At 42.1% G+C, this 14,429-nt stretch overlaps 2 protein-coding genes across 4 annotated transcripts in view; both read left to right on the top strand.

The window, feature by feature from the left end:
* Window positions 1–1,170, top strand: part of LOC140504880 (NACHT, LRR and PYD domains-containing protein 9A-like) — a 45,236-nt gene extending 44,066 nt beyond the window's left edge. For all 3 annotated transcript variants that reach the window (XM_072610252.1, XM_072610250.1, XM_072610251.1), the window contains one exon: window positions 400–1,170. In XM_072610252.1, the coding sequence (XP_072466353.1) occupies window positions 400–526 (127 nt within the window). In that variant the 3' untranslated portion in view covers window positions 527–1,170. The remainder of the gene's footprint in view (window positions 1–399) is intronic.
* Window positions 1,171–1,309: 139 nt separating this feature from the next.
* Window positions 1,310–14,429, top strand: part of LOC140504879 (NACHT, LRR and PYD domains-containing protein 12-like) — a 43,295-nt gene continuing 30,175 nt past the window's right edge. Inside the window, 3 exon segments of the mRNA XM_072610249.1 lie at window positions 1,310–7,574; window positions 9,621–9,665; window positions 12,311–13,943. Coding sequence (XP_072466350.1) covers window positions 7,334–7,574; window positions 9,621–9,665; window positions 12,311–13,943 — 1,919 coding nt within the window. The 5' untranslated portion in view covers window positions 1,310–7,333.

The following is a 14,429-nucleotide window of genomic DNA, read 5'->3' as shown; positions in this document are numbered from 1 at the left end:
CAGGCTCTGACTCTGAAGGGTGATTATGTCTAGCCTGTACTGGACCTGCCCCCAATGAAGTTCATATGCACAAAGTCTTCAGCTGATGATCATTCAGACAGTCATAAGCAGGGCATTAGAAGGGCAAATCTTAAAACTATTTCAGATACAACAGATGAGTTTTTAAAACCATCTCTCAGTAAGTTCCGTACACCCACATACGCACACACACATACTCTCTCACACACACAGATGCACAAACAAACACACACAGAGTCAGTCAGTAATAGACACTAAAACATGGAAGTAAGGATGGGAGGCAGATGGGATTAGAAGAAGGCGCTTGACTGAGGATATAGTCATCAAGGTTACAAAGAAACTCAGCTAAAGATTGAACAAAGTATCTTTGTGTTTTCACAGCTTCTCACAACCTGCTGGCTTTAGCGAAGAATCCAGGAGAGCATTGACGAACCTGAAATCAAGGAAATCTTTTCCCCTCATTCTAGAAAAATATCCAGCTGTTAGCAATCTTTCAATGGGATGCTGAAGACACAGTATACTCTTGATCTTCCCACTTACTGGGTGACTGAATAAGTCACTTTTCCGGGTAATTCAGTGTTCTAAGACCAATTTTAATTGTGTTCTCAAAGTTTAGTTCTAATTTTGTGTTCTAAGACATTCTAATTGAGCACCAATTTTCTTATCCATTTTGAAGGGAATTGTGTTTTTTCATATGCATCAATGGAATATATGTGATGAATATACTGATAGGTTAGATTCTCAGAATTGCCTGTTCTGGATTGAAAGTCAGACTTACAATGCAGCTTGAAATGACCAATGAAACCCTTGCCAACATTCTCATAGTCATTGCATTCTTATGCCTGTGTACCTTAAGTGAAGCAAATCAAAGATTGTAGTACCTGTTCCTGATGCAGACTTCTGATCCTGTGACCGACCAAGTAATGACTCTCAGGAACCTGAAACAATCCTGTTCCCACAGCACTCCAGGACCTCTCTATTGTGGACTTGTGAGCTTGTAGTGAGAAAGACTCAAGTCCTGCAGAATGAGTGTTTGTAATCCACATCCTTCTTCCCCACCTGGGTTTTATGTATATAATCTTTGCAGTCACTAGAGGAAGGTCTTCTCCTCTGAGAATAAACGGAACAGACATAATATGATGTCTTCAAGAATTTGAAGGTCTCTCATTCCTCTTCTTTCCCTCTTCCTGCTACTCCCCCTCAACACATAGAGATGTCTGCAATGGGAATCTGCAGCTCCAGGAGGATGCTGTGTTCTCTGTAACTGGAGGACCCAGAGTAGAAGTTGGAGATCCACTGGACAGGAATATTGAAAGGGAGTTGTCTGTATTTGTCCAACGGAGGTTAGCCCCTGAGATACTGTAGAGGAGTGATAAAGCAAACTGTAGGCCAAGTTAATAGTGCCTGTAAATACCGACCCCAGAATTAGTGGTGGATGCGATAAAGCTGTAAAGTGAAGAGGAAGCAGGGAGAGAAATTGGAGGTACAGAAAAAGTGGAATCCTTAGGCAGCCTGGCCACTATGAAGCCCAAACATATTTTTCTTTTCTGAGGTTATCTTCAGCCTTTACTTCTCTTCCCTCTCTTATAAGAACTGCAGTTCCTACTGCTTCTGGGAAAGCTCTCTCTCCACCCCCTTCCTTTGTTTTCCTTCTGAGTTTCCTTTGGATGTAACTCCTACCCAACCTTTGAGGTCTGTTTGCAAGGATAAGTGGTCTAACGAAAGCCTAAGAAAATACCCAAGCCAGGGAATCCATGGAGTGGAATGTGAAGTGGCCTTTCTTTAGTGAGCAGAAACATGGTCCCATGATGGTAATGCCCCTCCCATATCCCATTCTACCTGCTTCTCTATCAATGTGAGAAACGGGGCATGAGCCAAACTCCTTCCATAAAACTTGTTTCATGTGTCAATAAAGGACATTGTATTCATCCCATGTCTTCATTCTCCAGGGTATTCAAGATATCTTGAGTGGGTATGTTCCTGTAATGGGCCAGAACAGGAGGAGGGAGATGGGAGAGAAGAAGAATTCTAATGGAAACAGACAGACAGCCCTTTGTGATCTAAAGTGGCCTTGTATTCCACAGTATGGAAAATGCCACCCCGAGAATCCTCATATCCCAAACTCTGCACTCACCTCACTGCATTCACCTCATTTATTAAGTATTCAGGATCATAAATTTAGAGCTAAAAGGAACCTTAGAGATCTAGTCCAACTACTTACTTTTGCAGATCAAGGATAACAAAGGCAGGTGGAGATTAAGTTGTTTTGTCCAAGGGTGTTCAATGACTGACAGAATTTACATTTGAACCTAGGTCCCCAGACTTAAATAGCTCTCAGAATCCTCATTACTATCCAGTAGAGTAGACTAGGAGATAGTACACCAAAGAATCTGATATTAAAGATGCTCTTGTTTATCAAACCTCTTCATCAGCAGAGAAGGAAAGAAAGAACTCTAAAACTATGGCTTGTCAAAGCTGGGAGGAACCTTGAAAATTAGAAGATTCCTTCAGTTGTAGAACTCTTCCATTCCAGAAGCCCTTCATTTTGTCCAGGGACATTATTTCCACCCCTATCACCTTTATTCTCAATCCATGATTCCTTAAATATACTTGTCATGTCAGGACTTGATTGGAGTCATTTGGTAAGAAGAAAAGTTAAGTGGCCTGTCCATGGTATAGATTCTACGTCACAACCACAAAGAGCCCCCAACTCAGGTGGGAAAATAGGAGGCTAAGAGGCTTTTCCATTAAACCAGATTCCCTCTCAGCATTCTTGATCGTAAGAACTATAATGTTAGCCACTTAAAAAAAACCATAGCATTGAAAATTTGCAAAGCACATTACTCACAAGAAATCAACTTATAGTATTCTTATATTATTCCAATCGAAAGGCAGCCCTAACAGAATGTCAGGCCCCTATCACCCATCCCAGAGGCCAGTTCCTTCCTCAGACATCCCCTAACACAGTATCTATGTTATCCAACTTTGAGCATCATAGATGTCTTTGGCAGTCTGGTAAACCCTATGAATCCTGCCTCAGAATCATGTTTTTAAATACATAAATTATGCAGGATTATAAAAGTTTACACATTGAAACAGAGATGTAATTTTTACTAATCATGTTCAAGGATCCCCTGAAATCTATTCATGGACCCTTGTTTAAGATTCATTGCTCTAAAAAGTACTTAAAGAGAAGATTTCCTGCTAGGGCTGAGAACTTGACCCCATTTGTCTCCCAAATTCCACCCTCCACTGGCTTTGGCTTGCCATAGTAGTAACTTCTCTTATTCTCCATTCTGGAATTTCTGCCTTTAAAGTAATTTCTTTGCATTAGTTTCCAATGATGAGCATGTCTGCAAAAACCCTGGTATAGTGAAAAACATGATATGGTAGAAATAATGAGGTTTGGGGGGACCACAAACCTATGGGGCCCCAGTGCCATCTGGAAAGCATTCTTGGACTCAACCCATATTTTAGTGAAGTGAGAAATTTTATTGTGATACTTATAAAGTGGGTGGAGCTCCTTAAAGACTAGCAACCTAATGGGACTGATCCTTGTAGTGAGTTCTGGGTAAAATGCCTGCTAAGTAGATTAAAAAAAATTGCTTTAACTTTTAAGAACTGACCACTACCTAACCACGCCTGGATCTTACCTCAGACAACCTACTTAAGCTACTTGGCTCACCATTCAATGAACGTTTTTCTCTATACAAGCTTTAGAATAACCCTGTTAAGGTTGCAAGTTTGCTAAAGAACTTTGCCCTCTCTTTTAGCATCACAATAAAACTTTGCTACTTGACTTAAAGACTGCTTGAGTCCTCAGATTCTTTACAGATGACTCTTCCCTGTACCTTGATACTTTTGGGTCCCTGAACCACTGAACCACATCATTGCCATGCCAGTGTCTCAGAAAAAAAAATTCTGTCTTCTCTTCTTTCTTTGCCCTGTTTTATAGGACAGTAGTACTCGAGTGTCACCCTTAAGACTTCTCTCTCTAGCCCTAGTTACCCTTGATCTAAGCACAGTCTATGCCACCTCAGGAAAATGGTGAGATACAGAGAGAGCAAGCTGGATCTCCTGACAATCCAGAGTGATTCTACTACTACAGCATTGTCCTGGGCTCTGAGAGTCTGTCTTCAGGCAGAAACTACTGGGAAGTAGAGTTGTGATTGAGAGCAGAGTGAGAGCTAGGTGTGTATAAGCAACCTGTGGGTTGTAGAGATGAGGCTTATTTGTCACCCCAGGATGGATTTGGGTTTGTGGGACTGAGGAAAGGAAATGATTATAGGCTGATACTGATTAATGTCCTTAACTCTCCCTGCTTCCCTTCACCCCTGTTGACCTGAAAACTTACCAAGAAAAGGCAACATGGCTAAATGCATATATTTTATGATTTAATTAATTAATTGATCAATTCCCCATAAAGAAAACAGTTACATAATGCATTATGGAGCCAGAAATGTTCTGGCTACCCAGTGCAGAAATCTTCTGGCTTATATACATTTTGCTGTGAGAAAGGAACTCTCCTAGTTGAACAAATCATAAATTTAGTAAGACAAGACAATTAACAAAGTAATGTTGGTCAGGCCTTGGGATTCCAGCTAGGTAAATTCTCGTCTCGGTGACGAGAAAGGAAATCCCACCACTAGTGAGTGGCAGGCTTCCTGCCCTAAACAGATAACTGACATAGGAAAAGGCTAAACAAAGTTCAATAGAAATTACGACCTAAGATGTCAAGATATAGTGTCTTAGGTTAAAGGTCTCCTTAAGGAATGTAGAGTCGGCCTTGGCTGGCTTTTGCTGACATTGGAAGAGGCACTCTCTGAGTTTGCTTCAGAGAGAACAAAGAGATTATTCCAAAATTTTATATTAAACATTATCACCCCCCACATCAAGTGGAAATCTCTGTAGTCCCAGCTTTTCTCCTACAATGTGATTAACAGTGGCTCCTACATCTTCACATTTCCCAGTGTTCCTTTTGTGGACCCCTCTTGCTGTCCTTCAGTCCCTGTTACAGCATTGGATCCAACAACACGGGCCTTCTGACAATCTAGACTGAGTTCTTCACACTGTGGCTGAGAGGTAAAGCAGGAACAGGAATACAGGGCAAAAATTTTTTTTGTGCTCACAAATTAAAAGAGTGGGACCTCTCTCCCCCTTTATAAGAGTTTGCAGATTTGAAAGTAGAATCAGAATACTCATTCTCATCAGTGTCCTTCAGAAGAGTGAACTTTTAAAAATCAGGACTTCAGAAGGAGAGAACTCTGGATCTCCCCATTTTATTGCTTATTAATCCTCATTTCTCTCAAAATGGATTCTTGTTTATGTGTTTTATGAGTAGATGATGTGGAGATGCATTCAAATGGATTAATATTATTTGACTGGCAGCATATTGATCCTTTCTTCTTTCCCAATTCCTATAAATGTTCCCTCAAATCATCCTATGGTACAGAGTCATGTCCAAGGATATGTAGGGGATCATTCCAGTTTGAACATCTCTTTCTCCAGTGTAGGAAGGGTTTTGATAGTGCATAAAGGTAATTGAAATAAAATTGTTTCTGGCAAACTTGGGTCAATACACAAAATATCACTATTCTTTTCCTCAGTCAGACCAGGCTATAAGGAACTTTAAGTGCCAAACACAGGATTCATCCTAGATATTTGAAATCACTCTGTTACCCTAGAAATATCACAGATATTTCAATGTAGAAGCAATAGGGAGCCACAAGAGTCTTGGATTAGTGACACAAATAGACGTGTTTTAGGAATGTCTCTGACAGTAGCAATGAGGAGGATAGATAGGGGAAGTAAGGGCTGTGAAGGACAGAAATGGATTAGGACGTATTGCCCATTCAGAGGAACATGAGGAGATGAGAGACTGAATGAGGTTGGGGGTTGTAGTAATACAGAGCAGGAGGTAGATGTGAGAACTGCTGTGGGGGTAGAAGCATCAGTATTTGGCAACTGGTTGCATGTATGAACTGAAGTAAAAACATAATAACAACTGACTAACTCTGTATTCTCTTTGTTGCCAGTCTAGACTTCCCATCCTCCTCAAGGAAAGTGCCTGCCCTTCCTTGATCTTGTTTTGGTTCAGTATAGCCTAAACAAGCCAACAATAAAAAAGTAACTTTGTTTTCCTTAGGTACAACTAAGGAAAAAAGTTTTTGCTTTCCTAATTTTCTGGTTTCCCTCCAAAGAGGTCAAATGCAGCTTATAAGGGGCAGTGGATGGGGTATCAGGTTTGGATTCAGGAACAATCATCTCTCTGAGTTCAGATCTGCCTTCAGATACTAGCTGTGTGACCCTGTGTATGTACCTTAGCTCTCTTTGCCTCAGTCCTCATCTGTAAAATGAACTGGAGAAGGAATGACAAACCATTCCAGTATCTTTGCCAAGACAATCCGAAATGGGGTCATGTAGAATCAGAAGAGAGTAAACAACTGCCTTACACACACTTGCTGGTCCACAAGCAACTCCTGTTACATAAAATACTGAGAACACAGTTTTCTTCAAATCTCAGCTCAGAGACCACCCCCCTGCCTAGTTCTAGAAATGTGAGTCATAGTTATAAGGGAAGAGTACAATATTAGCAGGATGCCCACTAACACAGAGAGGACGGGCTTATCTATATTTCTAGAAAAGAATTAAGTGGTCATTGGATTACAGATGAAGAGCTGAAATTGTGGGGGAAGAAACAACCATTTATTAAGCACCTGGAAGTTCAATTCTATTAGGTTTTATTAACTCCCTACTGTATGCTATGCATTGTGCTAATGCTTTACAAATATTGCCTGTGAAAAGGCAGACATCTGGGAGGCCATTTATTCTAATTCCTGCCCTGCATTTTACAGAAGAGGAAACTGAAGTGTGTGGAGGTTAAGTGACTTGCCTAGGGTGGTATAGAGAGTAATTGTCATAGGGAGCATTTGAATCCAGGACCTCTGATTCTAAGTCACTAGGTCGATGTAAGCTGGAGGCTCAGCTGGAAGAAGGGAAGATGCAAATCTGGGCTTTGCGGGGCTCATACAGACTCCTCTTCCCAGAGTCATCCTCATTGGCCCCTGCTCCTCTGACCATCTGCTGGGAATAGTCCAGGCCATTAAGAGTTAATAGTCAGAAAAAGAAGGCTGGCCCCAAGCCCCAGTCATCTGGAGGAAGTTTCTGGGGCGGAGCCCCGTCTTGCTGCCTGGTTCTGAACTCCAGGGGCGTGGCCTAGACCCTACTGATGCTGCTGGCCCTAGACTATTTCATTTTCACTTTCCCTTCCTTCCTGTCCCACTTAGTCTGAGGCGGGGCAGCAGAGGGGGCTGCCATGGCCGAGACCAGCTGCTGCAGGCTGGCCAGGCACTTGGAGCACCTGACATCGGAGGAGCTGAAGAAATTCAAGCTGTACCTGGTGGACTGTCTCCCCAGGGGCCGCCTGGAGAAGGCAGATCGCACAGAAGTGGCCGATGCCCTGGTGTGTTCTCGTGGAGAGCAACAAGCCTGGGAGCTGGCTCTGAGCATCTGGGAGAAGATGGGTCTGAGGGAGCTATGGGAGCGAGCCAGGAAGGGTAAGAGCTTCCCCCTTCCCTTTGGGCGACACCCAAAGTTCCTTTCTTCCTTCCTGTGTCCTTCCCACTTTCCCTCAGTCCTTCCTCCCTTCCTTCTTTCCTTGCTTCCTTGGGATCCTCTTCTAGGGCTACTCCCAAACTAAAATTGGCTTATATTCACTCTTTACAGATTTTGTATTTACAAGTAATTTCCTATTAAGGAATGTAAGCTTCTTGAGGACAGGCACTCTTTCATTTTATGTTCGTATCCCCCACACCTAGGTCAGTGTTTGGAGTGTCATAGGTACTTAATAAGTACTTGATTAATATGTTTTGACTTTTAACTTTAGAATAGTAGGATTTCACTGGGATACATGATATAGGGCTGAGATGGGGAGGGAGGGAGAGCCACCTCTATGCCTCTTCCTAACAATCAAGATGGGAGAAGTAGAGTTGAGATACTAGACACTGGAGGGGAAGAACATCTGGGCCATGAAGAGACTTTACTGGTGCCTAGAGAATGTTCAGAAGAAGCCAGTAGGTGGGGAAGGAATTGAAGAGAAGGGCAGATGGTAGATCTGGGAGAATGGAAACAGTGGTGGAAATTTCAGCTGTGGTGTCAGCTGAGGAAAGAGGGAAAGGGTGATGGAGCCCAGTGGAGAAAGGAGATAAAGGAAAATTGGGTCAGGCTTTGATTAAGTATTGTACGTCAGCATAAAGAAAATGTCTAAAGAAGATAGTGATTAAACTGCTGAATTTAAGACAATTTCCTGGAGTCTGTATGGAGTCAGGAATAAGGGGAGAAGTTCTTTTCCTTTGAGAATGAGTGGTAAATAACATGCAGTCAGTCAGATGGCATGCACAACAGGAAGGATGAGAAAAAGTTGGTTTTATTAAGAAAACTTTTGTTGTTGAGTCATGACTCTTCATGAACCTGTATAGGGCTTTCTTGGCAAAGATACTGGAGTGGTTTACCATTCTGTTCTCCCACTCATGTTGCATATGAGGGACTGAAGCAGCCAGAATTAAGGGACTTGCCCAGGGTCACACAGCCACTTAGTGTCTGAGACCAGTTTTGAACTCAAGATGAATCTTCCTGACTTTAGGTTCAGCCTTCTGTCATTGTGCTACCTAGCTGCCCCACACCTTAATTGGTCATTATCAAATGTCATCTCATAGTCATGGAGAGAGTGCTGGAATGGCCCATACACTCTGCATGCCTGTGCCCACTCCTAACTAGGACTTGATATTCAGGTATCTTTGATGGTGATAGAGGGAGAGAGAAGAAACAGGAAACAGCAGCAAATGTCGTTTAAAGTTGTGAAATGCATACAATGAAGTAGGATCTTTAACACAGTGGTGTGATATTTGGGAGTCCATCTCTCACTGGGTTTCTCAGAGAAGTTCAGCCTTACCAGGAAACACTGAGATCAAAACCACCAGCTCCCTGTGTACTTACAACTTCCTGTAGGAGCCCTGGGGTGTGTTCAGTGGTTTTGCCCACTTAATATCAGTCTCCAGTTTGAACACCTGAACTTAATCATTTAAAACGTGAAAACTTCCAGTTTATTCCCTTAGATTTCCGAGAAGAGCCAAGAGGTTAGCAACATGAAATCAAGCTTCTTCTAAGTTGGAGACAAGAGGGCTCTGGATCCTCTGCTTTCCTCCACCTGGGCAATGCAGAAGATCCTCCCATTGCCTTGACAGGCAGATCAAGTGTCACTTCCTTTAAGAAGCCTTCTGTAACCCTGCAAAGTCTGCAGAGATTTCCCTTTCCTCTTGAGCTCCTGGTTCTCTACATGCCTTTAGTATTGGAGTGCCTGGCACTGTCAGTGCTTGGTGATTAATTGATTCATTATTTCCTATATTTAGCCTTTTAAAGCTTACAAATCATATTATTGTGTTTGTGTCAGCCACCAGACTTTATGTGTAGAGATTCTGGTGCTTATTCCAACCCCTCAGGGCCCAGACTGAAATCCACCTCCAGCTCCTTTCTTATTGTCAGCTCCTAGCTATCTCCTCAGGAACCAGATTGGTCTCATTGTCTTCTGCTTTTCTTTCCTACAGAGGACCTTGGATTAGTTCCTGCTTCAGTTCTTCCAGCCTCCTCAGGTCAGTAACCAGTCTCTGTATAAGTGTAGGCTAAGTTTTTTTTTTCCTCTGTCATCCTGGACGTTCGATTGTCTATTAATGGGGTCCCATCAGTATAATTTAAGGGGATGTGCTGCAGGAACCTGCCCAATTGCCCCAACCATTGGATGAATTAAAATTTTGTGAATTCTAGCAGATAATATTCCTCATAGCAGGGCAAAATGCACAATTACTAGCAGTCTCCCTTTTTAGTAATAGGCTGGAATGGTCAGATCTACATTGTGTTGTTGCTAGAGATAATACAAACTGCTGGAGGTTCTTGTTGAGGAACATGATATGATCAAGTCTATGCTTTAGTAATGTCACTTTTGTAGTAGTATGGTAGATGGAGAGGGAGGAGATTTGAGATGAGATGCTGGATAATTAAAGAGCTAATATAACAGTGCAGGGGAGAGGTAGTGTCCTCTTAGATCCAGTGACAATGAACTAGCATTTCCCTGAACAAGCCTATCCATCTCACACCTTTTGTCATTTTCTCTGGTTGTCCCTCATGCCTAGGATCCTTTTCCCCCATCATCTCCTCCTATGGTTTCCCTGACTTGCCTTATGTCCCAGCTATAATCCCACCTTTTATACTGAGGTTTGTCTGACACCTCTAGATGCTAGTGCCTTCCTTCTCTTAATTATTTTCTATTCTCTTGTATGTAGCTCATTTGTATATATACGTTTGATAATTTCCCCAACTAGATGGTGGGTTCTGTGAGGGAAAAGACTGTCTTTTGCCTCTTTGTGTCCTCAGCGCTTAGCATAGTGGCTGAGTACTAAACACTTAACAAATGTTTGTTGACTCATTGATAAATATTCTTATACATATATGCATTCTTACGCATGGGTTTGCAGTAGATACATGTATACATAAACCCTGACATACTTGAAAAAAAATATATATTTGCTTCACTATATAAACGTTAACTCATGAACTCCCAGAAAGCCATTGGATATTTTAAATACTTTGTGCTTGATACTATTTCTTTTGCAAAGTATAGCTCTTGACTCCTCCATCATTAATGCCTTTACTTTTACTAATCATCAAAATAATACACTCAGTTTGTCAAAATTGTTCAAAGAAGTAATGTAGAGAAGATGTGTCAGAAAGGGGGCCCTCAGGCTGCATGTAGCCCAGAAGACTCCTGAGTATAGGTGGAAATGGATTAAAGTGGTATGGGGAAATATTTAAATAATTTTAAAAATAGTAATATATAGATAATATTATATTTTAAAATTTAAGTTGGGAGGGTGCTTCCACTGTGTGAATTCCTTGGCTGGAGGGAGCTGCCAGGGTGAAGTAGTCCTTGAGTCAGTAGAAGAACATCAGCATGTAGACTGGAGAGAAATGAAGATGGAGGTAAGAGCAGGGATAGAATTTACAGGAAGGCAGATTTCAGCTCAGTAAATACCAGGACTGCCACATGTTTAGAGCTGTCCAAAAAGTGAGAAGCAGCCTCATGACCTGGTGAGTACCTAACAGTGGTGCTTAATATGAAGAACCTGGAGAAGTTATTGTTGGTGTATTATAGAATTTTCCTACAGTGCTGTGTATACCGTAGGCATTTAATTAGTGTTCATTGAAATGAAAATAAGTAAGTATTTTAAGTCAAGACTTAATTTGGTAACCTTCCAGGGGAGTTTGTAAGTGCAGTCATTCTGTGACTATAGTCCTGGGTCCTTGTCACCAAATGATAAGAATGATTATAAGGTGTCCGTGAAGAGATCAAAATAGGTTTAAAAGAATGGAAGTGTGTAAGAGTTGAGAAATCACAAGCATTTGGCATGATCAGAACAAAGCCTCACAAGATAGTGGAATGGTCTTGAGTCCTGAGGAAGTGACAAGATTTTGACAGAAGAGAGAAGATAGTTTGTGGTGAGCACCAGATATTCTATTTGCTGATTGAATTGTCACTGACTGTTGCTTTTGCCTGGAGTTCTCTCCTTCCTCATCACCATCTCCAGGCTTCCCTGGTTTTCTGAAAGTCTGAACTAAAATCCCCCTTTCTCCAAGTAGCCTTCCTCAGTGTCTCCTCTGTCAGTCCTTTCCTGGTGAAACAATCTCCAGTTTCCCCTCTCCATATCTTGTTTGCATGTATTTGTTGACACGTTCTTTCTCTTTGATTGTGAGCTTCTTGAGGACAGAATTCTTTTGTCTTTCTTCATATCCCCAGCCCTTACCTGGTATACAGTAGGCACTTAATAAATATTTCTGGAGCTGAAATTTGACTTGAGTGGCTTAACATTAACTAGAGAGTGGAGAGTAGGTAGCTCAACGTCTATCTGGGAAAACTGGGGGGAATTAAGAATGGCCTTGAATTGTGGGATGAGCTTAGAATTTATCTCATACACAAGACAGAGGTATTGAGGGCTTCTGATCAGGGCTGTGTCATTGTGAAGGTTGTGTTTCAGAAAGATCACTGAAGCTGAGCTGGAGGCAGGGTTTGGGGACTTACCTTGGGCACTAGCTGATGTGAGGTGAGGGCAGAGTCAGGGGTAGCACTTCACCTGCATGTGGGCTGTGGGAAGAATGATGCCCAAAACCTTTTCTCTAAGGGTTTTCTCAAAGATATCGCAGGAAATTTAATCCTGAACATCTTTGTACTGTGTTTTGCCTTTAGGTGAAAGAAATAAGTACAGAGAATGAATGAGAAAGAAATTTCAGCTCATGAGGGACAGGAACCATCGTCCTGGGGAGAATGAGCTCTTTCAGCACCGATTCACACAGCTGCTGCTTCTTCAGGAGTATCGTTACAAGGAGCAGAAACACCATGAACTCCTAGTCCAAGGATGGAGACATGCTGAGGTCATGGAGGAACATGGAGAGCCCATAGAGGTGTCAGCTTTGTTTGATCCTGATGAAAACACAGGCATCCAACCACACACTGTTGTGCTGCAGCGGGCTGCTGGTATTGGGAAGACTACTCTGGTCATCAAAGTGATGTTGGACTGGGCAGAGGGACAACTCTACCAGGAGAGGTTCGACTATGTTTTCTATCTCTCTTGCAGAGAACTGAACACAATGGGAGTTAATGTACTCAGTTTTGCTGATTTAATTGCCAGTGACTGGCTTGGCCTCCAGGCTCCTATGACAGAAATCATGTACCAGGCAGAGAGACTTCTATTCATCATTGATGGTTTAGATGAGCTTAAATTCCCATGTAATGAGAACAGATGTGATCTGTGCAAGGACTGGAACCAGCAGAGGCCAGTGTCCATCTTGCTGAGCAGTTTACTAAGGAAAATGTTGCTCCCTGAAGCCTCTGTGCTGCTCACTACAAGAGTGACCGCTTTGGGAAAATTTAGTCCTTTGTTAGAGAATCCACGTCATGTGGAGATCTTGGGCTTCTCTATGAGGCAGAGGTTGGAGTATTTCTGCAAATTTTTCAGAAATGAGGAATTAGGTAAAAAAGCTCTTAATGTAGTACAAGGCAATGCCCCACTGTTCACCATGTGCTCTGTTCCCCTAATGAACTGGATTGTCTGCACTTGTTTGAAACAACAAGAGGAGAGAGGTCAAGATCCCCTCCTGGCTTTGAAAACGACCACTGCTCTATACATGTGTTATTTCAATTCACTCACACCTGATGACAAGAACTTTATGCCTCAGCACTTGAAGGGCCTTTGTGGCTTGGCTGCTGAGGGGATTTGGGAGAGGAAACTGCTGTTTGAGGAGGAGGACCTGAGGAGGCATAACCTGGAGGCAGCTGATGTCTCTGCCTTCTTAGACATGAACATTTTTCAGAAAGACAGTGGCTGTGAAACCTGCTATAGCTTCATTCACTTGAGTTTCCAAGAGTTTTTTGCTGCCATGTTCTACTTGATGAACTCAGATGAAGAATGGGAAAAGAGCCGTGACTCCTCCATCCCAGATGTCAAAGAACTTCTGCAGGAATATAGGGAGCATGACACTAGCTTTGTGGCCCTGGTGGTGCAATTCTTGTTTGGCTTTCTAAATGCTGAGATAGCAAGCGAGCTGAAGAGGAAGTTCAGATGTAGAATGTCTCTGAAAATCAAGTCACAGTTACTGGGGTGGGTTGAGCGAGAAAGGAAAGTAAGTAATGCATATTCCTACTTTTCTTATTCTCATTTACCAAATTGGTATTCTCTCTTATATGAGACTCATGATGCTGAGTTTGTAACACAGGCACTAGTTAACGTCCAAGAAATGAAATTAAGTTCTTCCTGTGCCTATGAAGTCCTGATTATAGCTTTCTGCATTAAGCACTGCCCTGGGATACAGAGACTTTCATAGTGAGTATCTTCTTGTTTCATATCTTGAAGTGTTTACTAGGCTTTTTACAGACAAATGGAACTATGGATCTTTCAGTGTTCAGTTTTCAGCTTTTGCACATGTGTATAGCCTAGATGCTCACCCAAATTTTCTTTGGGAATACAGAATTTTGGAACAAAGTGTCCAACACCAGTCACTGCCAGAATTTACCTTTCTTCGGGCCGATGTAGAAAACTAAGGTGGTATTCTTTTCCACCACTGATGTGTTAATCCCAGTAAACGCACTCCACATTGAAGTAGTGCTATTAAAGTTGTGTTTGGCATCAAAGAGATTCCTGGGTAGATATTCTTATATCTTCATATGTGCCAGAAAATGAAAAGGACAAGACTGTGCAAATTTCTATATCCATCTGAGATTAATTGATATTTGTTTAGGTCATTGAGGTTCAGCAGAAGGTGGAGAAGTACAAGGAGCTGGGAGAGAGGCAGTGAGGGGTGGAGTCATG

Source organism: Notamacropus eugenii, chromosome 5 (assembly GCF_028372415.1).
Source record: "Notamacropus eugenii isolate mMacEug1 chromosome 5, mMacEug1.pri_v2, whole genome shotgun sequence".
NCBI lineage: Eukaryota > Metazoa > Chordata > Mammalia > Diprotodontia > Macropodidae > Notamacropus > Notamacropus eugenii.
This window is presented reverse-complemented; position numbering and strand designations above follow the sequence as displayed.